Source organism: Crocodylus siamensis, chromosome 8 (assembly GCF_052110815.1).
Source record: "Crocodylus siamensis isolate JL-2025a chromosome 8, ASM5211081v1, whole genome shotgun sequence".
In the NCBI taxonomy this organism is placed as follows: domain Eukaryota; kingdom Metazoa; phylum Chordata; order Crocodylia; family Crocodylidae; genus Crocodylus; species Crocodylus siamensis.
This window is the reverse complement of record NC_143402.1, coordinates 16691356-16718890: the sequence shown is the minus strand read 5'-3', so window position 1 is coordinate 16718890 and position 27535 is coordinate 16691356. Positions and strand designations below refer to the sequence as shown.

The 27535-nt window shown below is 43.8% G+C and overlaps 1 protein-coding gene across 3 annotated transcripts in view; it reads left to right on the top strand.

Moving 5' to 3' along the window:
• The window catches only part of TRPC5 (transient receptor potential cation channel subfamily C member 5), a 168393-nt gene that overhangs the window by 87119 nt on the left and 53739 nt on the right, over nt 1–27535 (top strand). For all 3 annotated transcript variants that reach the window (XM_090060210.1, XM_090060209.1, XM_090060211.1), the window contains exons 4-5: nt 21012–21348; nt 26648–26787. In XM_090060210.1, the coding sequence (XP_089916336.1) occupies nt 21012–21348; nt 26648–26787 (477 nt within the window). The remainder of the gene's footprint in view (nt 1–21011; nt 21349–26647; nt 26788–27535) is intronic.

Here is a 27535-nt window from a genome sequence, read left to right as displayed (position 1 = left end):
GTGTTAGATGAGATTTGCCTTCATGTTAATAGCTGTCGCATCCATTCATTTATTTGTTTGGATTTCTAAGAAGAGATGGGAGAAAAGTCACTTCTCTTAAACTCTTGGTTATTTAAGGCACAATCGAGTGTCCAGCTGCCATTTGCATTATTCTAGCAGTGAAAAGGAATCTTAGAGGAAGCATGAATGGAACTGATGTCCGCCCTAAGTCTCATCTCCACAGCCAAAATAGTTTAAAATGGTTTGAGTATAAAGCAGATTTGGTTCTACAAGACCATATAGCACCTTGTGGGGTCATTTACATCCATGCAAAGTGACCAGAACAAGCTGCTATCTCAGAATGGCACTGTTATGTAGCCATATTGCCTAGTTCATCAGTGCCTTCACCCCATGTGGTCATTCACCCATGCAGGGAATAAAGGCAAATGGGGGTAAAACGGTACCTTTCTGACATTTTTGAGCACTTTGGATTCACTTTAGGCTGCTAAATGACTACGCGAGGTCAAAACAGCAGAGAAGCAGGCCCATCTCATAGGCACATACACTCTCCCACAAGGCATAGGAAGATGCACTGCAAAACAGTCCATTTTAATTCCCAGCGAGCCATTTTTAAAGTAATGAGAGAACATGGCCTTTTATCTATGTCTGGATGGCTTAGTACTTTCATTGAGATAGATCAAAAGCATGCACGAAATTCCCTTGTGGAAGATTTAACCTCAGTTTCTAACTCACTTGAACTCCTTAAATCATTGACCAGAGATGTAGAGGTATCAAGTGGGGATGGCTCGGTTTTCCAAAACATTTTTCTTTTTACTACTTTTTCTTCCAGACATTGCCTCAGAAAGTTGTTTCTGGAGATAAACAATTCAGAGTTTTGGGAGTGGGAAGAAGTAACTGAAATATGTATACAGACAAGTACGTCACAAGATCCGTTCCCTGAGCGTACGGACAATCACTCCAACCAGGCTGCCTCCCACTCAGCCGCGTCTTGAGTCTGTCAAGTGTGCTGCTTTGGTGAGATGTGCAGCATCCCCGGGAGACTCTGAGTAAACCGGGAGAATTTCTAAGGGCACTTCGGTTTCCTTCTAAAAAGAGCTTTTAAAAATGTCGCAGACACATGAAGGATGGGGCGCGGAGGACGTGAAAATAAAAAAAAGATCTACTGTACACTGTTCATATTTATTTCTAAAGCCATTCAGTTTTCTTGAAGGAGAGCCAAGGACCTTTTATAGCCAGGTGCTAAGTTATTTTCTAGTGATTTGGTCTGATTAAACACAGCGATGCCTAGAGGTCCAATAATAAAAGCCTGAATATTTTTATTGTGCTTTTTAAAGACAAGATAAGTAAGACCAGTGGGTTTTTGGTTTGGTTTGGTTTGGTTTGGTTTGGTTTTTTTTTACCAGAGACTGTACAGCTCAGAGTATTGATATAGAGGCTTCTCTTTCTAGACTTGGAGGCTGAATCCAGATCCTATAATAATAAAATCTATTTAGCATAGGATGATGCTTTATGGGTGAGAATTTCCAAAGTACTTAGCTCAACTTGTTCCCCTTGGCCAAACATCACCCTTCATTTCACAGTAGTGCCCAGGGTGACCACAGGTACCATCTAGTGGCTGTTCAGTGCCCAATGCTAAACGGGGCTATTGTTCTCTGATTCATTCCTAGCAGGCAGATGATGCCATTATAGGATCCTTCAACACAATTGGAACAAACTGAGTCCCTTGACAGCAGGTCTTGACAGCAGGACCAGGATTTGGGGGGCAATGAGACTGCCCTGTACTTGCATCCCTAGGGCTAGGGACAGAAATTACACATAAACTGGTAAAAGTAATTGGAAACTAGTTCAAATCTGTAACGCAACAGAAGTTTAATGCACACAAACCACTTTGAAAATGGCCGAAACCAGTTGAAGATAAACCTGGATGGATGTAGTGTCAGATATAACAGATTTAGGTTAAATCTGTTTATTGAACTTCTGGCCCAGATCCCTTCCACACTCAAGTTAACTCACAGGCTAGGTACAGATATTCAAAAAGCCCAAGTGTGAATGGCTTCAATCTTTGCAGGTTAGTCTAATCTGCATAAATTGAACTGATTTGTAAGTGAATAGACATTCGCTTTTGATTCTGGAAATGCAGGCACATGCCTACAGTGGCTCAGGCCAGAAGCCAGCGGGTGCTAGAGCAAGCCCTCAGCTGCAGGAAAACTGAGCTGGGGGGTGGGGGGGCACAGCCAGGCACAGGCAGGCCTGACTATGATTGGGGACAGGCTTAAATCCCCACCCTGGCCTGCAGGGACCCCAGCTGGGGTGTGCCTGGAGGGGGAGGGAGAAAGCAGCCCCTGCCAGGGGTGCCCAGCCCCCTCACCCACCCTTGTTGCTTCAGCAGCACCAGCTGGGGCAGGGCCAGACCCCAGTAGACTGAGAGGAAGTTGGGGTTTAATCCCTCCATTGCAGGGGGGAGGGGGAGTGGCACAGGCACTGATAGGCTCCACTTGTGCACCTGGGGCTGCAGCGGCCAGACACCAGTAGCTTGAGGGGAAGGGGCGCTTTAATCCCCCCATTGCAGGGAGCAATGGCACAAGCACTGACACCACGCTGGCTCTGTCCCACACTGAGGATCCCCTCAGGCAGGGCCCGTGCCGCAGCACCTGGGCCAAGGTCTTCAGAGGAGAGGCAAGCAGGCCATGGGGAGGGGGTGGGAAGCGGGGATGTGACCTCACTGCAGGTGTGGAGGGAGTGGAGAGGGGCTAGGGCTAATGACAGAGCCCAAGTCACCGCTGCCTCCCACTGCAGCAGCATGGCCTGGACTGCTTTGGCCCTCAGGGGCAGAGGCCAGCGCCTGCCACGTCCTACCTCCAGCCCCATACGGGGGTCACAGTTTGCAAGTGGTGGCGGAGCGAACCTTCGCAGCAGGTGGTGATGACGCGCCTGGCACCCGCCACCTGCTTACAGCAGTGCCGGCTTCTCAGGGCGGGCTGCTGCAGGCCAGGGGCATGAGCAGCAGTGCGGGGAGGCAATAGCCGGCTGCAGCCCGGTCCAGTCTGGCCTGGCCCTGCAGCCCAGAGGCGTGGGCAGCCACTGACCACAGCAGCCCACTCTGACTGCCCAGCAATGAGCAGCAGGCAGAACAGGTAGAAGGCATCCAGGAGCTGGAGCCAGAGCTCCACCAGCTGGGCAGAAGCCAGTGGGCTGAAGCTTCCTCCAGCTCCCAGATGCCTTCCACTTGCTCTGCCAACCTGCAGGGGCTGCTCATCACATGAGTGGGCAGAACAGATGGAAGGAAGAGCTCCATGTACTGGGCAGAAAGTGCTGTGCTGAAGCTTCTCACCCGCTTACCTAGAGCAGCACAGTGGAGGCAGTGGCAGCAGGGAGGCAGAACAGCCCCACTGGCCCCAGCCAGCGTGCAGCTGGTAGTGCGACTGCAGCCTGCTAAGTGCTGCACAGGACAGGGGATACAGCGGTGGCTGGAGGCACACAAGCCCCTGCGGCAGGTGGCTGCCTGGCTCTGGGTCCACTGGCACCTACAAACCACTCTGTGCAGCCCGTTGCTTGGCCAGCCGCCTCCCATGCCACTAGGCTGGGCTGTCATGGAGCCACAGCCAGTTGAGAAAGGCCCTGCAGCCACAGCCTGAACCAGGCCAACCCCACTGGGCCCTTCCAAGCCAGCTGCAGCTCCATGAAAGCCTGTGCATGGGGAGCCCAAGGGCCCTGCCCCCCACAGCCCAGCCCAGCCCAGGCTGGCCCCTCCATGCCCGCCTTCAGCAATGCCCGTGGACAGGCCCGGCTCAGCCCACCCAGCCCCAGCCACGGGCAAGGCAGGTGGATGGTGGGGCCATGTTGGCTAGCTCTGGCAACACCTGTGCCACTGCCACTGTAGCGGCAGGTGGGTGGGTGGGGGGTTCCCTGACAGGGTTTGCTCCACCCCAGGCAGAGCCCAGTTGTGGTCCTTAGGGGTAGAGGGGAGGGAGTGGGGAATAAACCCCCTCCCTGCCCCCTTTGCCTCAAGGAGCTGGGCTGGGACTGGCGTCTAGCCATACCCTACCCCTGCTCCAGCTATAGAAGAGAGGGATGAGGCCAGCCCTGATTTCTGGAGCACACAGCACAGCCTAGCCCATGGCTGAAAAGCATTCTGGGATGCTGGGGGACACTGGTTTAACTTAAAGCAGTAAGGGCTCTGGGACAGAAGTTCCGTAAACCGGTTCGACCCAAATCTGTTAAGTCTGATACTACATTCTTAAACCAGTTTCGGCCATTTTGAAACTGGTTTATGTGCTGCAAACTTATGCTCTGTTACAGGTTTAAATCAGTTTCTGATCACTTCAACTGGTTTGTATGTAACTTCTAGCCCCATGATTGCAGGATGTTTTGCATTTCCCTGCTACCTTTTGCCCAAACTGTCTAACCCAGCTGAGCAGGGAGATATGCTCTAGCGCCACCCCCGCAGCCTCTAGCCTGGGCCACTGCAGGCAGGTAGCTGCATTTTCAGAATCAGAAGTGAATGCTCACTTGCTTGTCAGTTCAATCTATGCAGCTTAGATTAACCTGTAAAAACTGAATTGATTCAGCCTCAGGCTTTTTGATTGCCTGTGTTTATCCAAGAAGTGCTGAGAAGTGTTGGTGGGATGGCCTGAAGGGATCAAGCTCTGCTGGCAGTTCACATTGAACCTTTTCTGGGGAAAGTTAAGGGGCTTAATTCTCTTCCCTCTCCCCACAGATAAGTTGAATAGGGTTTGCAGTAGTATTCAACAAGGAAATTTCTGGGGCTTTTACATTACAGGATGGGCTGTAGTATAACCCGGTCTCTCTATGAACATTATGGGTAAGATATTTAAATAATCAAGTGCAAAGCTGTTCTTCTAATTCACGTTTCTGTAAACCCCATCATGGTACATGCACACAGTTGATTCTGATGATGTCAGTTTGTAATTAACTGTTTTGCTCATACCATCCTGAAAACTGAGTGTTTAAATCAGGCAGGCTGTTGCACATACACATTTTATTAAAAGATTAGGTCCTGTGGCACCCAAGTATAAGAATACAGGGAGGAAGGAGAAGGATAAACAGGCAGAGGCTATGATGGTTCACAGAGCCAACTTGCATGTTTGTTCAAGGAAAAACACAGCATTGCTATGATTCATTATTTATGTAACACCAATAGTGAGTAGGGCTGCCCAGTTGTCCCAGCGTTGCAGGAATGCAACAGAACAACTCAGTGGGAGACCATCATTCCCCTGCAGCCATCATTTCTGACTATTGTTGCACAGGAAAAATAAGGAGAAAGGATGCAAGACTGATATGATGGTGAAGGACTTGTACTACTGCTAATAGGTACTAGAAATAAAATGAAGAATGGCTCTTTAATTAATGTTTTCTTGCCCTTTGTCTCTGGTGTAAATGATCTCATGGGCAAAGAGAGGAAAACAAATGTAAGGATGAAAAGGAATTGTCATCCATTAAAGAGTATACAGGAATGATATAGTGGGTTTGTCATTTCTCTTAACACCATAGACTCCATCAATCTCTCTGTTGGTGATAGGAGACGCTTTGGACACAAACTAGAGTATGGGACATGATTGATTTTCTTTCTAAAGACAACAGAGGGAATTATGGAATAGAGAAGCGCAGTGATACCTTAAAAACAAATCCATCAGTCTTATCTTGTCTGAAGGTCTGGATCCCCACTCTCAGTCTTTCCAGTTAAGCTGCTGTTATCATTTTGAAGGCTATATCATACTAATACACACTCCAGTTTGAGAGATGCCCAAAGAAATTAACATCAACGGTAAAACTCTTTGTGTAGAGTCTCCTCTTGATAACAGAAGTGGTGCTTTTGTAATCCGATTAGGGTAGGTTTCAACTTTTCTGCAGGGTGTCAGTAGAGTGCCTTATGAAGTCCATAAAACCCTGGGACTGAAGACTCCACTCCTGTCATTGCCTGTGTAGCTTCATCATCATCAAGATAAGCTCTGTGGCAACATGGTGATTGAAAACATGATAATTCATAGTGCCTCATGCCTGGAAGAGGGTCAGTAAGCAGAATAAATTGACTCATGATCATCCTCCCAGTTTGGGATGTTGTTCTAAATGGCATTTGTAATTGGTGATTATAGGTGCTGTGTTCATATTTTTCTGTAAACTACTTGTCTAATGGCTGCTCAAATAAATGCTAAAAGTATCACTGAACAAGATGGGTGTTCTTACTTCCTCTCCTCGTCCTGTACTTGTGCCCAGGCTCTATCTCAGACAAATAAAGTTCCTGTGGAGTATTTACTAGAGATTTGTCCCCAGGGCCTCACTTCAGCAGCCTTCCCTGATCAGCAAAACACTTAAGCATGGGCTTCAGTCCCACCGACATCGTTAGGACTTAAGCATGTGCCTGAAACTAAGCGCACACTCGAATGCTTTGCTAAATAGGAATGAATTTAAGCTTGTGCTTAGCAGTGCTTGGTTAAATGCACAGAGAATCTACAAGCTTCCAACTTTTTTTCTAAAATATGCATATACAAAACACTTCTCCTGCTTGGAGGAACTAGTCCAACTTCATTTAAGCCCATGGAAGCTGACTGTCTTTAATGGGAGCTGGGTCAGTCCCCCAGGTTCCCTCAGAGGCTTGTCTTCTGCCAACATGATGCCATTGGTGGCATTTTGGTAGTTGCTATGTTCCAGCTGGTTTATGTTTAGTCCCAGAAAGCACTGGGGGTGCCTCATGTGCAAGCAACCCTGAGCAAAGATGCACGTGTCAGTTCCAAATAAAATACTGAGAGAGAGGAGTAAAGAAACAACATCAGATGAGGCCATCTGCTTGCTCACAAAAAGCCTGCAGCTTGCATTATTAGCCAACAGAAGGAAGTTGGGAAGTGAGTTGGGAAGGCCTTGGCTTTCTTGAACAGTACCATAGGTCCTGTCAGTTGACTTCATGGCAGTAATGACTGTTGTTTTTTCTGGCTTTGGATCGGTATTTTGTTGTTAGCACTACCATCAATATGAGAAGTAGTATTGCACCTGATGGGGTGCTCAATTGCTGTTTATTGGATGAAAATTAGATAATCTCTTAGGAATACCTAAGATACCTAGATGCTGAGCTGGAGCCATTTTTTTCCAGTTTCACACATACATGCATATGTGTGTGTATGCACACACACACACACTTTTCTCCTTTCACTTTTGTCTCTTTTCTATTGCAGAAAGCATTTCACAACAGGAAGCACTAACCTAAAGTGTTTCCATTTCTCAGCTGACATTCGAACAACAGAATACTAGGGCCGTGTGAAACTTTGGTTACTGATTTGAGTTGGCAGAGATTCAGCTCAGTCTGGCAGCCAAATCTAAATCGAATTAGGAGACCCTCTCTGAATCAAGATTCGGAGAGATTCAAAGATTCAGACATTGACACAGCTTTAAATGTTTTTTTCTACATACCTCAAGGTACCATGTGGCTCATGAACGCTGAGATGCTGGGGTGGATAGCGGGTCCCATGGTAGTGTGGGGGCGGTCCCCAGTGCACTCCTCAGTGGACTCAGAAGTGGACCAGAAGCACTTCTGGGTCTGCTGTGGAGCGCATGGGGGATCCTCCCCCCACCCCAGCTTGGTGACTGGTGCCTCCTGGTTCTGGGGTGCCCCCACCTAGCCGATTGCTAAGCCAGGAGGGTGCAGAGGGTCCCCCATGTGCTCAGCGGTGCACCTGGAAATGGACTGGAAATACTTCTGGTCCACTTCCAGGTCCACCAGTGAGCATGCAGGGGGGCCCCCCATGCTCCTGTGGGACGTTCCATCTGTCTCACCATCACTGCATTCACAAGCCATGCCTCCTACTTCGAAGTATGTAGAAAAAACATCTAAAGCTGTGTCTATGGCCAAATCACTGATTCTCTGAATCAGCATCAAATCTTCAGATTCGGATTCAACCAAATCAAATTGGGACAGTGATTGGAATCAACTCTTTGAATCACTGTCCCCTAAATTGAGCCTAATCCGAATCAAATACAGCCCGCTTCGCACACTCCTACAGAATACCAATAATTCTGCAGTTGTTAATGAGGCAAAGTGAAAAAAGAAATGTGCCACAAAATATGAGGACTTGTTTTTTATTAGTCTGCCTGATGGCACCACTGTATGTTTGAAGAGACTGATATTGCAATTCTACAACAAGCACCAACCTGACAGGGCTTAATGATTTTGTGTAGCAAATAGCAGTTATGGCCATGTGGTATTTCCGTCTTTTATCACTGGCTGCTTTAGGACCAGAGTTTTATGAGTCTTGCCATTTCCCACTTGGATTTTCTCTGAGACTAATTGTTGCAGGTTGTTGGTTGTAGCTGGGTTGGTCTAAGGACATAGGTGGGCAAGGTTCTGTGGCTAGATGTGATATCTTTTATTAGACCAACTAAATAGTTGGAAAAAATTCTTTGAAAGCTTTTGGGCACAAACACCCTTCTTCAGGCAATGGGAGACTCTGCTGATGTTACAAGTTCTCCAAGGTAGAAAAGAAGCTGAGGTAAACAAGAAGTCTGTGAAGATAAAAAATGAGCAGAAATTTGGAAAACAAAGGGTAGAGCTGGAGGGGAGGGGGACAAGGATACTCTTCCAGACACTCACCCAAAAAGGACACTCCTCCAGATAGATCGCACTTTTGAAAGAGCCACCCAGATGCCATGTGAAGAATTGCTGCAGTAGAAAAAGAAAATCCCCATGAATTGCACATCATTAGTTATGACATATCACCCTTCCCTGGAACCTATATGGAAAATCCTTAAACAATTGCAACCCATACTAGAAGAAGACCCAAATCTTAAAGAGATCTTCCCAGAACCACCCATCCTAGCCTTTAAACAAGCACCAAACCTCACTAAACTCATCTCCAGAAGCAAACTTTCTATGACCCAAACCACACCAAATGGATCCAGACCATGTCAGGACAAGAAATGTAAAACCTGCCAACACATCTCCAACACTCCCACAGTAACTACAGCCCACAACAGAACCATTGCCGTTCCTGGATCATACACCTGCACCTCCAGAAATGTTACATAGCTCATCCAGTGCACCAAATGCCCTGATGGAAAATATATAGGAGAAACCAAACAACAAGGGTGTACCAGAATGAACGAACGCTGCAAATCCATCAAAGACAAAAATATCCAATTACCTGTGGGGGCACACTTCTCACAAGACAATCACTCCCTCTCCAATCTCTCACTTCTAATCCTTAAAGGGAACTTACAAAATACCATTTATGGATGAGCCCATGGACTTCACTTCCTAAGTCTACTGGATACAAAAAATACAGTCATTGGATTCATGACACATTACAACCTGCCTGATATCTAACATACCAAGTAACCTACCTGTTAGCTAACCACTTGTTTTCCTTCACGCTTTTTCCTCCCCTCCGTGCCCTCCCTCCTACCTCTACTCTTTGTTTTCAGACTTCCACTCATTTGCATCTTCACAGACTTCTTGTTTACTTTAGTTTCTTTTCTACCTTAGAGAACTCATAACATCAGCAGAGTCTCCCACTACCTGTAGAAGGGTGTTTGTGCCCAAAAGCTTCCAAGGAACTTTTTTCCAACTATTTAGTTGGTCTAATAACAGATACCACATCTTCCGAAAGAATGTTGCCTGTCTCTGATACTGATAGAATTTGTTATTCCTCATTCTCTTCCTTGCCATTTCCTCTCCCCTCCTCCCAACTTTTACTTTTCCAATAAAATTTATTTTCTTCTTGCTGTGAGAGTACTTTGCTTTGGTCTAGATGTGCTTTGTCTTGCTGTAAGCAGGGTGAGCACCACTGCAGAATTTTGAAGCACTGAATTGGGTTGTATTTACTGCCTTGTTCTGATTACAAGTCTCCATTTTTTTCTTTCACTAGATCCATAAAAATCACACTCAGTTTATATGCAGGGTTGACCTATAATTGGGCCACTGACAGTGTTGACTTCTGTCCTTGTAGCATTTTTGTGCATGCAATAAAAATACCAAGTTATTGACAGTTATATACAGGGGGATAATATTTTCCTAAAACTGAGCCTGAAAACGTAAAGTTGACTTACATGCAGGGATGACTTTTAACTGGAACAATACAGTAACATTTTACTGCATTCAACATTAGAATGATAAGATCCAACTGAGTGATAAGAGCCAACTGGAAAATGGAGGCACGTCCCTGTAGAAGCTCCATCCACAAAGTTATTTGTGCAAAATAGCACTACAGTGTGGGTCAGATACTGCCTTTGGATGTCTATCCATAGCTCTCGTAGACAGCCCCTGGCTCTTAACTCTGGTAGTTTTTCAAACACGCTCTCATTCTCTGAGGACTAGGCCAGGATTAGCTAATGTTTTGCAAGTTGGACCATAAACTCACCGTAAACTTACACTTTGGACATGTCTACACATGTGCATTAATGCACATTAGCCTATTTTAATGCACATTAAAGCAGCACAAAAAACCATGCTCTTTAGCTTATGCGCATTAAAATAGGCTAATGCACATTTTTCTATACCTCACAATGGAGGTACTAGATTTAATGCACATTACCTAAAGTGTATTAATGAATGTGTAGACATGCCCACTCTTACTTAATGGGTGTTTTGTGCTCTAAAAGAAGAAAAATGAACGCTTTATTGTTACAAAGAGACCAGCTCCTCACTGAAATAATTCTGCTCACTATTTAAAGTGATATAAACACTTTACATTAGGACTGGTGTGAATTGATTGTTCTGGGCTAAGTATAGAGTTCAAGTAATAAGTAGATGGCCCTGGGTTTGATTGTGACCACTCAGCAGTCCCAGTTTATAGTTAGGGTTGACTCTTGTAGATGGCACCACAAGAATTTATGAGACTCAATCTTTTAAAAGCAAAACTAACTTCTCTTATTATAAAATATGTAGTATAAAAGTAAAGCCCCCAGACACTGCAGTACCTCAGCAGCTAAATGGCTGTGTTTGGAATTGTTACTGTAGAATACAATGCTATTACAGAGACCTGGATTTACCAAATTAGGAATGACATACAAGGGAATGCAGATTAATTTTCTGGACTGTATAGATTTTGCTATTAGTGACCAATTTCACTGAAAGTGCTATAGCTTACAGCAGAACTTGGCCCCTTTTATTAATATTAGGTACAGCATATACAGATTATTGCTTATTCATCTATGAAGCATGTTCAAAATTAACTTGCACAGCAAAGAGTCAGAGAGATTCTGAGTGGGCCATTGGCAGGCCTGATAGTGATCTGAATAAACTCTAAGCAATATTCTGCTCGTACATTATGATGTCTTTAGGGCTATTTCAATTGCTCCCTTAGGTACTTGTCTCTTAATTCATCTGTGATCTAATCCTAAATGACTTCTGATTGTGAAAGATTAGGAACCGCTTTGCTGTTATTGGGAAAAGAGAGAATTTGTGTATTTGCTGTTTGCATTGATGACACAAAACAGAGTTCTGTGTAGCAAGGAGCAGAATATACACGATTAGAAGTGACCAAAAATCCATCTAGCAGCAGCTGTACTCTTTAAAAGTTTCTCTTCGGCAAAGAAAGAGGTGACCATGAATGTGATGAATGAAAGGAATAAAATTCTGTAATAGCTGATTGAAGCTGTAGGCCAAGTGATATAAAAATTGGAGCTAGGAGGACTCAGACCAGAAAGTTAAAAACAAGACTGATGGAGTTTCTACCATCAAAGTCCTTTCCAAATGGTAAATAAGCTTCTGGCTTCCCTTATGGGGTAAGGGAATATTTTCAGCCCTGGTTTTAATATAGGAAAACTGGGACCCAGAGAAATGATGAGACTTGCTCAAAATTCAGAGGTGTAACTGGAAATGTTGGTGGTCTGGGTAAGGGGGGAGAGGGGTGAGTGGAGGATGCTGAGTGCTTGAGAGTCTTACCTTCCCACACATGGGCTGCTGCAAAGGCACAGGCTTCCCACACCCAGGCTGCTGCTGCCATGGCACAGATTCCCTGGGGACTGCCATTCTCTCATGCCCTCTGAATTGGTGCCCAAGCTGGTGCCCTGCGCTCCCACCCCTAATTACGTTGCTGTCACAACTGCACATTTTTTTTTGTCTACATGAGGGAATTTCCCCAAAGTGTATTGCACTGTGTCCCACAAATTGAGCTCCATTCTTCTGTAGCAGATGAGGACAGATGCTACCAAATGGATGGACAGAGGGAGATTTGTAATGCCACCCTCCCCCACCTCCCACTACAGCAAGGTTGTGGCCAAATTGGAGAGACTCTAGCAGAGGGCAACAAAAATGCTTTGGGGGCTGGGGGACATGACTTATGAAGAAAGACAGAGGGAACTGGGCTTATTTAGTCTAGAGAAGAGGAGACCGAGAGGGGATTTAATAGCAGCCTTCAACTACCTGAAGGGGGGTTTGAAAGAGGATGGAGCTGCACTGTTCTCAGTGGTGACAGATGACAGAACAAGGAGCAATGGTCTCAAGTTGGTGCAAGAGAAGTTTAGGTTGGATATTCAGAAAAAAATTCTCACCAGGAGGGTGGGAAAACACTGGAACAGGTTACCCAGGGAGGTGGTAGAAGCTCCATCTTTGGAGGTTTTTAAGACCTGGGTAGACATAGCTTTGGCTGGGATGATCTAGTTGGGGATGGTCCTGGTTTGAGCAGGGGGGTGGATTAGATGACCACCTGAGATCCCTTCCAGCCCTAATTTTCTGTGATTCTATGAAGATCTTTTTTTTCTGAGCTTCTGTTCACCAGAATGCACCCGCACATTTTTTTTCCACTGGGGAAGCAATTCAAGTCAATGTTATATCAGCACCAAATGCAAACTTAATAGCATTATATGCGTACTTTCATGCATAATAAGAATGCACTGCAAACAGCATTTTTCATGAATATCCCTTTTCACTAACGCAGGTGTCAGAGGATTCTCTCTCATGTCTTTAGGACATAACAGAGCTGTCATACTTGCCAGCTGTCTTGAAAAATGAAGACGGGACTGGACAGTCCATTAGTACCGAATCCCCAGACAAGAATACTTGATATCCTGTCTGTTATTTATTGAAGAAGCCTGCTAACTGTGCATCATAATCTCACCATTATAAACAAACTAATGCCTGGAATGATGAACCAGTCATTAATTCTGGAACCATACACAAAATTGGAGAAATTTTCGTTTTTCTAAATTTGTACTTTTAGCTGTGAAAAGCTTAGCCAATATCAGAACTTGTCACATACAACATGGTCATACCAAATGATACTGAATGGGATATTGACTTGTACTAATTCTGGCAAATGCAGAAGGATTATAGAGTAGAATGGAATTGTGTATATGATTGAGATTACAGGGGAAAGGAAAAACTGGATCTGGTGAATAGGGTAATGGACTTGGGTCCAGGGAAGGTGAGTTTCATACTGGCACTGACGTGTTGTGTAATGATTTGTAATGGCTTTTGTAATGTTGGACAGATCATCTTATCTCTTTGGATCTGAATTTTGTCCATTTGTAAACTGGAAATAATAAATGGTTCCCCAACTTGATAAAGTACTTTGAAGTCTATGGGTGGAAGCACCTAAGTGATAAGCATTATTATGCAGCTTCAGACAACTCCCTTTTTAAATGTCTACTAGAGCTCCGCTGTTTTATTATTTAGTCATGTATATATACAGGTATGTATAATTATTTATTTTACTCTCCAACTCCACAGCAATATTTACTGGAATAATTGCTTCACTGATCAGCTGGGTAATAAAGGCCATTAACCATTACCATTCACTAACACTGAGAAACAACATTAGTCCATTATTAGTTGAACTTCTGCAGTGCTCTCTGCGGTGTTAATCACTAGAACAAAGATGGCTGCTGCTGCTTCTCCTTCTTCCCCCCATAATCCTTTCTAAACTGATTGAACAATAGTCATTAAAACAGTTTTCTGTTAGAAAATAGCATTTTGACAAAATCAGTTTGATTTTTAATTTTTGAAAAATATTTGAAGTCTCATTTCAAAACCAATTTTTACTTAGAACTGCATTTTATTTTGGATTTAATTTTTTATATTATTATGTTATTTCATGGCCTCGTTAGTAGTACTGAACAATGCCACATTGCATATCATGTCATCCTATGGCATAGCGTAGTGTGATGTCAAAATGTTATTTGATCTTATTTTGAAATCATAAAAGGTGTTGCTATTTGGTACTGATTGAAATATCTTTCTCTCCTAGATCAGTGTGTCTCCTATTTGTATTGTCATGAAGCAGTGTGATACTTGGAACAAGAAAGTAAGGTAAATATTCACTGTATTAATTAGAGGAATAGCTGTTTTCAATATCCTAGAAAAGAGTTAGGGACAACACAAAGGATATTGAAAGCAACTCTTTCTCCGTTAGTACACTGAGTGCTTATCTTACTTTCTTATTCCAATTTGGAATGGAAAAAAATACCATTTTAGAATGCTAGCATTTCTTGCTAAATGGAAATTCATATTCCAACCAGCTGTAAACCTAACTCTACTTGAAACTTAAAGCTACAGCAATACTATTTTAGCATTAGTGCTCTGAAGTCTTCCAGAGCTCACTGGGCTAGCACAGTTTAGTTTCCATAGCCATTTGGTCCCCTTTTGATCCTACCCCCAAGCTGCTGGCCTCAGCCAGTGCAAGCAGCATTCGTTCTGCCCCCTGACCCGGAAAGGATGAACTTGTGTTCTGTTCGTTCCCAAACTAATGTAGTCCACTTAGAGAAACCCCTGTAAGTAAGTTTGAATCCACCTTGGGCTTTTTGAATGTCTGTACCTGACCGGTAAAGAGTTTGTTTAACTCGACAGAGGGTCAGCCTTGGTATTGGCAGAAGACTTAAAACAATTTCTGCCATTTGGGGACAAGTTTCTGTTGGTGCTAAATTCCTTTCAGAGCATATTTAGTGAGGCTAGGGATGGGCTGGATTGGAACATTTAATGTCTTTTTGTTGCAACTCCTTTCTTGCTCAGCTGATTTTGAAAGGCTCTCTTGCATGTTATATGACTTTTCTTTCCTGTGAAGAACTAACATCAGATACACAGAAAAAACAGAGTAGATTTTTAAAATGAGCTATTAGGCTAAAGGGAGGCATTCTGAGATGCCTGCAAGTTGCTCAGCAACCAAAACATCACAAAATCTTTTGATTTCTCTAGTGGCTCTGTGTTTGATTCAGAAAATATAAACTCATTCTTCCTTCCTGCTTTCTGTTATACAGAATAAAGAGAGGTAATATTTTTATAAAAGCATCACTGAAGAGCTCTTTCACTAGTCATGGCATGTAAATGAATGCAAAAACATCTGGTCAAAATTATTGTTTAAACCCTAGAATATAAAAAAATACGGCAAGGTACCTCCCAGTTCTTCTATTATGCACACTTTGAAGCACAGCTTAAGTAGTTTAGACTTGTCTGAAATCAGAAAATGGAAAAGTGTCAGATTTCTGTTGAATTATTCTTTTCTTCTTTATAATCCTGAATCTAGTGTTTATCCGGTCATGAGAAATGGCTCTCTCTGTTTTCTTTTGATCATCCCTGTTGTCCAGTGAGTGATGTACGTGCTAAAGTCAACTCAAAGTCAAATTCACTTTCTCTGATTTTGCTTTGTGGTATCCTCTACTGTCAACCCGTGTCTCATAAATTATTTTATTCGTGTTTATTATGGTAATGCTTGAGTGTGTCCACACATGCATATGAATAAACTCTGGAGCTCATTTCTCCAGAGTTTTTTGCTCTGCTGTTTGAGCACATGCTGTTTGAAGGTGCGCCTGGGAGCAATTAACTCGAGAGCAATCAGCTCTGGAATTTAGTTATGCATAGCATGTGGGGCCTGGTTGGAGCAGCCCAGGCTGACAGGGAGCCCTGGAGGTTAGCCTGCCAGCCTGGGGCTGGTCCCACGGCTCCACGTACTGTGGGGGGGCTGGCTGGGGCACAAGGGCGCATCAGCGTGGGGCTAATTGGCAGGCAACCCCCACACTTAAGCACCCTCATGCCCCAGCGAGCAGGGCAGCATCTACATGTGTGCTGCTGCTCATGAAAAAACTCTGCAGCAGGGTAGCACTTGTATTTACACTTGAGTTTATTAGTTTCCTGTGCCTTAATAGGGGCACATGTGTAGATGCTGCAAAGTTTACTGCGGAGCTGATCAGCGAGCTCTACAGTAAATACCTCCTGTAGATGTGCCTCTTGAGTAGCAAATATATGCCTCACTTCATAATGCACCATACTCCTATGGGGACTTTTATTACTGCTTAGTTTGGTCAATGCATGCTTTTCCATTACCTGATCCTACAGTTTAGCCATCTCTCATATGGGCAATCTGTTTCAGTGCCTAAGATATGTGCCCAAAACCTACATAAATACATACAAATATTATTGGCATTAAGTCCTTCCAAAAAAGATTCTGTCTGATTTTTTGTACAAGTTCATTTGCTTTCTATAATTCATTACTGTCTGATTACTTCTCTCCACGTGGGGTTTCAAAGTGAACAGCATCATAAAAGCTACAGAAGAGGAGGAATGGATTATTTTGCAGTTGTAAGTTGGGTTGTTTCTTATTTAATATTTATTTTTTATCCCTAAACAGTAAATAACAAGGTATGTTTCCCAAGTCACGTCCCCAAGTATTTTGTGAGCTCTTGACAAAAAGATTTCCCAGTAGCACTTTTTACCACTGCTGGCTTTTGGTTGCTAGCAGCTCTCTGGGGTTATTATTAAGAGTCAAACAAGCAATCAACTTTCACAAACTCATAGTAATACTTTGTGTGCTCAGGAGACTTGGATTTTCATTGTGGTTCTGCCACTGACATGGTGTGTTGAACATCTCTTTTTTCTTCTCACGTGACTCATGTCCAAAACGGGACTGACTGTGCTTTATCTTTATAGGGTGCTTTGAGGCCCATGGATGAAAAATATTCTTTAAGAGCCAAATGTTACTATGTAGTTTTGGTGGTAATTGATAGCTAAAAACGTGGGTGGGTGCTTATTATGACAATTATTTTGTTGTGTTATTTCTGAACTCCTGTGTGGAGCAATTGTAGAACCTATGAAAAGTTCTGGGTACAAAATACGAAGTTCCTAGAATACAAACTTCTCTGTCCCTGCGACCTGATGAAGAACGTCTTCTTTAACTCTACCCCAACTGTGCAGTCGGTTCAATAAAAGTTATCACCCTAAGAAATCCTTGTCTCTGTCTCAGAAAGGCACATGTAACTTAAAGGCATATGTCACTTGGAAATTAATACCACTGCTAAATACTGAGGTCTGTTAGTACTATGTACGTTGGTCATTGTGTCTAGACAAGGGCTTCTGCCAGCACAGCTGTGTGTTAGAGATCATTTCTCTTCCCACCTTGACTAACATAGCTATGTTGGCAGAAATCTGCAGTGTAGACACAGCCCAAATCTCACTCCCTCAAAACACTTAGAAGTTTTTTGCCCACACAGCCACGTCAGTTAGGAGTGTGAAAAAAATCAGACCCCAAAACACAATAGTTATTCAGGCAAAAACTCTCTCTAATGGAGCTGCAGATGTCTCAGAAAATGTCCTTTCTTCAGGATGGCTTATTCCTCTTCGGGAAACTGCTCTGTCCTCACTGGAAAGAAGGTTGTCAATTTAGTTCTAACTTTAAAAGACCTTTTAAATGCAGATAAATCCCATGCGTAATCCATAAGAATACTGTAGCTACCACAATGAGTTTGCTTTCTAATCAATCTCTTATAAAATCTCTTACACTTAAAACACTATTGGCTTATCTCTTTTGGGTAGAGGTATGACAAAAAACTATGCCGTTCAAAGCTCTGCTATAGGTGTGGTTTTGTCAGTGCAGCATTTTGGTACAGCTACATCCACACTAGAGTATTTTCTTGGTCTAACTACACCAGGATGCTTTCTGACAGCAAAACCCTGCTGGTATATACCAGTAGAATGACTTGCTTTGAACTCGTGTCAAAGCTTTTCTTCATTATGTTGAATGTAAAACTGGTAAAGCATTGTGAAAAATCCCAGCTCTGCAGGAGTAAGAGTATTTTATATAAACTGTAGTTTAGGGATCATGTCTTTTTGGTTGGTGAAAAAATCATGAAGACAAATAAATCAGAAGCTATGCTTCAGTCTGCAATGAGCTGCACTTGGGTCTGGGAACAGAGCCCTTAAAAGACAGTTCTGACCTGAAAAAGTTGAAATAGTTTGAGCACAGCAAGGTTTCCTAAGTATAATGGAAGGCACCAGAACCTCTATTATCGGTGCTGATTCAGGAGCCAGAAAGAACTTGGTTTGACTTTGAACGCCAAAGGTTGCTTTAACCCTGCCATCTTTGTGCTTGTGACCTGTGCATCCCTGGCCTGAAGCCATTGAGCAATAATAAATGTAGAATCTCATGGTGCCATTTTTGTTTTATTTTTCCAGAGTGGGATCCAACTTTTAAAGTGTAATTTTTGCTTTGTGATCTGAAGTCTCTCTTCATCTCAGATATTTTCCCCAACTTAGTGGCAGATAGCACTTGCAAATCTCCCATCCAGAAGAAAGCTGATGTTGCCCTGGTGAACCTTACCTAGCCATGTGTCCAGCCCTTAGAATCATAGAATCATAAAAAATTAAGGTTGGAGGGGACCTCAGGAGGTCATCTAGTTCAAAGCAGGACCATCCCCAACTATATTATTCCAGCCACGGCTTTGTCTAGCCAGGTCTTAAAAACTTCCAAGGATGGAGATTCCACAGTGCCCCCAGGCACTTTTTCATGTACCTGCCTCATTACACAAAAGCAATGACTAAATGCTGAAAGGAAATCAACACAGGTTCATTGCAGGTAGATCCTGCCTGACTAACCTTGTTTCTTTTTATGATCAGGTCACAAAATGCTTAGACGCAGGAGTTGAGATAGATGTCATCTACCTAGACTTTAAGAAGGCCTTCGATACAATATCTCATTCCATTTTCATAAATGGAAATATGAATGAGATATTACACGGTCAGGCGGGTGGCAAATTGGCTTAGGGGTCGCACCCGGAGAGTGGTGGTGGATGGGTCGGTATTGACCTGAAAACATGTGGACAGTGGAGTCCCGCAAGACTCAGTCCTTGGACCGGCACTATTCAATGCCTTGGACATCAGTGACTTGGACAAGGGCATAGAGAGCACCCTGTCCAAGTTTGCAGATGATAACCAAATTATGGGGCAAAGTTAACACACTAGAGGATAAGGAACGGATCTAGGCGGATCTGGACAGGTTGGAAAAATGGGCAGAACAGAATAAGATGCAGTTCAGTAAAGACAAGTGCAAAGTGCTGCACCTGGGCAAAAAGAACCACCAACACACTTACAGGCTGTGGGAGGACCTTCTCAGCAGCCCAGCAGCGGAAAGGGATCTTGAAGTCATAGTTGACTCCAAGATGAACATGAGTCGTCAATGTGACAAAGCGATCAACAAGGCTAATCGCACTTTATCATGCATTAGCAGATGCATGACAAACAGGTCCAGGGAGGTGATGCTTCACCTGTGTGGCTCTGGTCAGGCCACAGCTGGAGTACTGCGTCCAGTTCTGGGCGCCACACTTCAAGAGGGATACGGAGAATCTTGAGAGGGTTCAGAGGAGGCCACTTGTATGGTTGAGGGCCTGCAGGCAAAGCCCTACGAGGAGAGACTGAGGGACCTGAATCTCTTCAGCCTCTGCAAGAGAAGGCTGAGAGGTGATCTTGTGGCTGCCTATAAATTCATCAGGGGAGGGCAGTAGGGAATAGGAGATGCTCTATTTATTAATGCAGCCCCTGGAGTAACTATGAACAATGGCCACAAATTGACAGACAGCAGATTTATTTTGAACATCAAAAAGACCTTCTTCACAGTAAGGGTTGCCAGAATCTGGAATAGTCTTCCAAGGGCGGTGGTGCTCTCCCCTACCTTGGGGGTCTTCAAGAGGAGACTGGACAAGCACCTAGCTGGGCTCGTCAGACCCCAGTGCTCTTTCCTACCCAGATGATGACCTACTGAGGTTCCTTTCAACCCTAACATCTATGAATCTATGAATGACACCACCCCCCATGCTCTTGCAGGCTTGCAGAGCCCAGCTACCCTTCGGCCCCTTCCTGTTTGGCCTTCAAGTCATTTTTTTTAATGCTGTTTAGAGCCTGCTGAGGCTACCAATAAGCTGAGTCGAGCCTTTTGTGAAGGAAAAGTCTGGGAATCCAAGTGACTCCAAGGAACTCTTAGTTGCATAACTGTAGCAGTAGGATTTCCAGAGGGCAAAGGACTGCTCTGCTGAAGGGCACTCCAAATAGAAGAGGCATCTCAGAGCACAGCTGCTCCTGAAGCCAAGGGAGGCAGGAAAGTTGTCCCCCACACTCTTACGTACTGATAGCCCATGGCTTTGTCCCGAGAAGCACCTTGGCCTGGAGTGGAACTGTGACACCACCAGGCATCCTACGTAGGATGTGTCGTTACTTTAACTCTCTGCTAAATCTTAACCCTGACATGGGAATGTGACTGTGTCTAGCCCTTTATTGGGTGGTTCAGCTGAGAAAAGCTCTATATCCTATATACTTGCAGAGCTGTGCAAGAGTTAGGGTGCAGTTTACCCACTTTTGCTAGACTGCATTAAAGACAGGTGAAGGCTCTGGAGATGGCACATTCATTTTGTGCTTGTCCCTGATTGGAAGGATGATTAATGGCCAGCTCGGAGGAGCAAGACAGCTTTGGGGCTGTCAGTAGCCTGGCAGTCCAGAGATCTGAGCTTAGTACTAGCTCCGTTACAGGCTTACAGCTGTGTTTGGGATGAAAGTGCACGACGATTCTTGTTCTTTCCTCACAGGATTTTCCCTTTGAGCAATAAAATATTGGTCCGTCCCTATAAAAGGCTTTCTCCTACACTGCCAAAGTACTCACTAAGTACCTAGTAGGAAGAGTGTGGTCATAGCCTGCTGGGAAGACCAGCAGCTCTCTCAGGAGGAGGAAGATTTCCTCTGTGCATGTGGAGAGGGAGCACTTCTTTTGGAGCCTCATTCTTCTAATCCATTCCTTTTTCTTTTTTCTTTCCAGTTTGTTGCTCAGCCAAACTGCCAGCAGTTGCTAGCTACGCTGTGGTATGACGGCTTCCCAGGATGGAGGCGGAAACACTGGGCAGTGAAACTCTTGACCTGCATCACCATTGGACTGCTATTTCCAGTGCTATCTGTGGTGTATTTGATTGCACCTAAGAGTAGGCTGGGACTGTTCATTAAAAAGCCATTTATAAAGTTTATCTGCCACACCGGTTCTTACTTAACCTTCCTCTTCATGCTCCTGCTGGCATCACAGCACATCGTCAGGACAGATCTCCATGTGCAGGGACCACCGCCCACCATCGTTGAGTGGATGATCCTACCCTGGGTTCTAGGTAAATGGGTGGAAATGCAAATGCGCCTCGGCCTCCTTGGTCAAACTCATGCCAATGACACCTGCACGTAGATTAATTGCTAATCTCAATGTCATCAGTATGTAAATAGGTTTGGCAGCCAAATTCAGAAACTTCATTAACAGCTCGTGTCCCCCAGGAGCGACCTATCTGATTGGACTAGGCCTATTTTGTTATCTTTATTGCATCAATAAGCTAAGCTGTCCCTTTTGACACAACCCTGAGTATGCTGCAGTAACTCAGGGCTGGATTTGAGAATCATTCTCCTGCTTAGTTTTGCTAAGACGATAAACAGTGGATTTAGATAAGATGGTTTGGACAAAGGTGATCCTGCCTCCGGCAGGGGGTTGGACTAGATGGCCTTGGAGGTCCCTTCCAGTCCCACTTCTCTCTGATTCTGTGATTTCTTCTCTGCTACCCAGTTGCTGAGAGTGAGGAAGGGGCATAGTGGGTTGTGCCTGCAACAAACTGCGACATATACAATATAGGTTCAGCTGTGCTGACTGGTGCATGGGTAGAAGCAGAACCAAGAGACTGCTTTCTCCCTGCTCATTCTCCACCCATCTGTGCCCAGGGGTAGTACACAGGTATAATGCCCACGTAAACCTGCACACCCAGACTCAACTTCTGGGTAGTCTGCAAAGTGGCACAGAGGGAGAAGTTGTACTTCTTCTGCCCTATGCCATAGTGCTGCCATACAGTCTGCAGCACCATCTAGCTCTCTCCAAGCCCTCCAGGAGAGGGGGATAGATCCAATTACTAAAATGCCAAACTAGAAGCTGCCTACTCCAACTTGATTTGGGCAATCATAATTGTGGAGGAAAAACAAGCGTCAGTGTCTCAGGTTCCATGCTTCATAAAAGTAAGGATGAGGTGGGAGGATAGGATGGGAACAGATTTAAAGAGCCATCATATGTGTAAGAGCAAAGCAGCACATCTTGATCCATTTTGATGAGTCAGACACAATTCCCCTTTCACGTGGAGCTGCCTTGAGCTCAGATGCAAAGTGTGGCAAACAAAACCTCGTGGACTTGCATAGAAAACAGAAGCTTTTCCTCTCGTTAGGTGTGTGTCTGCCTTCTTGTATCAGATCTTGCTCTTGCAATAGAACAACCAAAGCCACAGCATCTTGGACTGGTGGCTCACTTACAAGATCCTTTAACAAACTTCTGCCCTTGGTGATGAAAACTGGGTCTCAGACTGAGAAGCCTACCTGCTGAGGATGCGAGGTGGGCACACCCCATGGCTAGCCCTTGCATTCCTATAAGAAATGCTTTCCCCGATTGAGAGGTTTGTAAGGTCAGTCACTTGTGAGGTAGTTGTCCTTCCATGCTTCCCCGAAATGCTGATGATGTGGCTGCGTGGCATCACAAGGCTATTTAGGATGTGATTTCACACAACTACTTGTGTATGCTGCTTTGTACTGTATTGTCATTTAACTGGAACAGGCCAGGGGCCCACAATGAGGTTTGGTCCTTAAAAACAAAAATCTTTATAAACCTTGTGAGCTGGGGGGAAGGGGTGTGGGATGCCCAGGGTCAGAGCAGGGCTTTTCACCCTCGTCCATGCCCAGTTCGCTAGAGCTAGAACTGGAACCTGCCTCAACAGCACCCCAGGCCAGTACGTCTACCTGCCCATCTATGAAATCTCTCTTTGAAAACCTTCTACGTAAAACTTGTGAACATGGCCGGGCCCTGCAGAACTTTTCGGCTGTGATGAAAGAGCTCGTATCAACCAAATTTCACTCAGCAGACAATTTTCCAACCTGGTCTGCCACTAACTGCTCTGTGCCTGACTTCCTCAGGCCTAAATACAATAAAGCTTTTGTAGCTCACAGGAGTGCTGTGAAAGGAAATTAATTAAGATCAGATTCAGCCTCTGTCTCTGGCTCCTTTGGGTGTACTGATCAAATTTGCCTTAACATGGAGGTTGGGAGTTGTCCGGACACAGCGGGAGTCCCTGGAGGGGTTTCCAAGTGGCCTCGGACCAGTTGGAGGATTGGTGGATGATTTTTGCACTGCCAGCCTCCTTTAGAGGAATAAACCTTCTGTATCAATAATCGCGCTCTGCCGGCATGTTGTTTCACTCTAGAAATTCTTCCTAGTCTCCAAATCTGCAACTGTTCAGGAAAACTCCTGGAAGAGGAAGGTGAATAACCAAATAATAGCAAGTATCTATTCAAAAGCCCTTTCTCAAGCTTACATATTCAAATAGGCATTTTTTCGCTAAGACCAGAACCAGTTGGATAATGCCAAACCCATCCAAATACTGACAAAAATTTGGTAGCTAATTTTTCAATATTGTGACAAAAAAGTTGGTTTTATATCGACCCACCTGATAAGGACCTTTTCTACCAAAACCAAAATGTGAATGAAAAGATGTGAGAGAGGAGGCATCACTCAAAACATTCATAAACTATTTGCCATTGGGACCAGCTCTTTCCTAGACATGGGAGACCTTAGGCAGAAGGCAAGGGTAGGGTTGCACCTTGTAGACAAACTTGTTTAAAGAGTCGCAAGCTTTCATAGGCCACAGCCAACTTCATCAGACGCTATGGAGGAGCCATTGTTCTTAGCATGCCCTGCCCCAGCTATCTTCATCCCTACCCCAGCTCTCACATAGCTTCTAAAAGGGGTCTCAAGCCTGGTTATCTGTAGTCTGCAAACAATAGCCATGTGCAATTGAGCGTATACCTATGTTCAGACCCCAGAGTAAGCAGCCAGCCTATTGCTTCTTCCTAATGTTTTTCCACTGAAAACTTCATGTTTAAATTCTTTGGTGTTATATGGATATTTCAGGGGGAAAAAAGATCTTCAAACAAGCTGATGATGCATTTTGTCAGGATGAATGTATGATCTGGGTGTCCTGTCACAATTCTATCCCCTTCTTTTTCAGGTTTTATTGTGTCAGGTGAACAGAGATATTGTGGGTTTATTTGGTAAACAGAGGAATTAAAACAGTATTTCCTCTGATCTATGGCATATATGTATGCAATCTCTTTCACGATAAAAATGGGAGAGAGAGAGAGAAAGAGAGAAAGAACAGGCACGTACAGCACAGACAGCATTGCAGTAACTATAGTAACAATGCTAACAATGATTACTCACTATAAATACAACATATGGGTTCTTTAGAAAAAGCCATTCCATTGATTTTTTTGTGTGCATGCAAAGATTTGAAAGCAGCAGCAATAAAATTACTTTATTGGCTATGGCATGCTGCTGACCTGACCGCTGGCCTATCAGTTATAAGTTAATGAGCTGAGACTGATATCTTTGTGCCTAAAGAAGTTATCTTTTGTGTTACCTGTTCTTCATGTTGAACTTTTAGGGCCTACAAATTGACTCAATTGTTAACCCACTTTGGAAAACCACACCATAACTCTGTTGTCGTGGGTTTCTTATGCATGAAGAAGCTAAGAAACTCATGACAACAGAATTATAGTGTGGTTTCCCGAAGTGGGTTTTATACACACACACACACACCTCTCTCTCTTTCTTTTCCCTCGGGTTCAAGTTCAATGCTAAAGTTAAGTACAATGTTCTAAATGCAACAATACAAAAATATCTGGGGACTAGCAAGTAAAATCGTCCCAAAGACTAAGTCTGCCTACACATAATCGGCGGTGTGGGGGCAAGGAGGGCATTTTAATTACAGCAGTTCCCAGACAGCCACTCTAAACCAGTTCACTGTCACATGTATTAAGTTCCCCCTCCCACATTTCAAAATGGGTGCAGGGCCACTTTAATTAAAGCTCATTCAATGAAGTTTAGTCAAAGGGCTCCCACAACCACTTTGAAGTGCAGGGGGTGGAGGGAGGCTTAATACACATGACGGTGAGGCAACCCTGAAGCGTTCTAACTGGAACATGGAGCAGACTCGATTAACTGAGTCTGCTCCTACACATTCCAGTTAGAACCCAAATGAGCACATCTATAGGCGGCCTAAGTGATTAGGAGACAACATCCCATTTTCAAAAGTTACTTACGCACAAAGGAACCTAAGTCTCACTGACTAACCATGGGACATTGATGCCTAAGCAACTCAGTGACTTTCAAAAATAAAGTATAAGCCCCTAAGTCACTCAGGAATTTCTGAAAATGCCATCCTCAGTGGCTTAAAGGCTTGGAAATGGGATTTGAAGTCTTTCTTCACTACTATAAGCAAATTTAACCACTTTAAACTGAGAACCTATTGAGAGTAATTATCAGCTGAAGGCTGTATGCTGGCATTTATTAAATGAGTCAATGGTATCAGTCCCATTCCTATTGAATAACTGTCCACATGAAAAAAGCCAGCACTGCTGTCGGCATGAAATGGAACTTGTGGAGCAAGAGGCGTTAGATAGAGGGCTAGATTGTGATACCATTATTCAAGCTGACTGGTAGTTTGCTTCACAAATCATCACAATGGGCTTATTGATGGAGCAAGATGCTGGTTAATGAGACTACAGAGAACAGCCTGTCCTCTTTCCTTACTGGATGTGATATTTCCAAAGCAGACCTAAGGCTCACTAAGAGATGGAAGCTTGTGTTACTATTACCTGCACTGAGGATAAATGCAAGGAAAACTGTCTTCAAGGCTGCCAAACTGATACCTTTAAAGAGCCCTGAATTCCCCCCAGATCCTAAAGTGATAGACAGTCAGATAAATAGATTCACACAAATAATGCATTTAAATATTTAAAAAATTAATCTGGGACAACCCACCAAGTTTCTAAAGGGGAACTTTGATTTTAAGATAGTTAAAATTAACTATTTTAAGGTAAGGTTCTTTGAGTAGATGTGATATCTTTTATTAGACCAGCTGAGTAGTTGGTCTGAAGTTCTTAGCATGCTTTTGTGTGCAATCACCCTTCTTCAGGCACAGGGAGTTTCTGCTGTGAACAGAGAGACACCCTATGCCTGAAAAAGGGTGATTGTGCCCAAAAGCATGCTAAGAACTTTTTTCCAACTACTCAGTTGGCCTGCCTATGTCCTTAGACCAACATGGTTACAACCAAAACCCCAGCAGCATGTTAAAATTAATATGTAGTTCATGCAATGTCCTTATGCTCTGTACCTGAAGCACTCAACAGGAGTGCTTATGTCTGCATCATTTCTCTTCTGACTGCATTTTCTAGTATGTAAAATACATTATTACATTTTGTAGAAGTGGAAAAGGATGAGGCATTTTTTCCAAGCTGTTAATTTATAATTGCCTCTCATTACATTGGATCTTCTCTGCCTTACTGGCCCAGTAATGTTCCTTCATGCAAATCAATCTCTCTTTCTTTCCACAGGTTTTATTTGGGGAGAAATCAAGGAGATGTGGGACGGTGGATTCAACGAGTACATACATGACTGGTGGAATCTGATGGATTTTGCAATGAACTCACTCTACCTTGCAACTATCTCCCTTAAAATTGTTGCCTATGTCAAGGTACAGTAACTTGGAATGTGTACGTGAAACCGCCCATGCACAAGAAATTACCTGTGAACGCTAAAAATTCCAGACGAAAGAGAACAGATACCCACATTGCAAGTGGTAGCAGTTAGCATCCTGATTTTCAATCTCTGTAAAAAAGCCAGTGATTGAACTGGCTGGGAGAAGGAGCCTCTTTTTCATCGCAAGGGATTCTTCTGCCAATTAGGGTTAAGGGACACTAGTTGGGTGTTGTGTGGGAAGTGCTAAGCCCATGCTCACAATCTATTTTTCTTTAGGTAAAGAGTCAATCAAAAGTTTCCAGACTATCATTGGACAAAATGTAACAGTGCTAAAATCCAATTAAAATCCAAAGTTTAAGATGAAGAAAAATTACAGGGTAAGGAGATCAAAAAATGAGAATTTTACATTGTAAATGAGGAAAATGAGAAACCAGATAATTGGAGCTTTGAAACTATCCTGTTGCTTCCCTGGCATGGTGCCCCATTAAGTGGGACAGTGCATATCAGACTTCATCCTGAAAAGCACTTTCCCTATTTCTGGACACCTGATATTCTACATTAATGTATACTCAGGTGCAAAGCCAAAGGATTGCTTGAAGTACTCAATCTCCGACACATATATACATGCACACAAAGGCACGTACAATATTCAAAAGGCATTCTGGCAAGCCCACTACACAATCACTCATCCTAATTTCAGTGGGAGTTGTGTGCTTGGAAATCTTCTAGGATCAGGCTCCCAG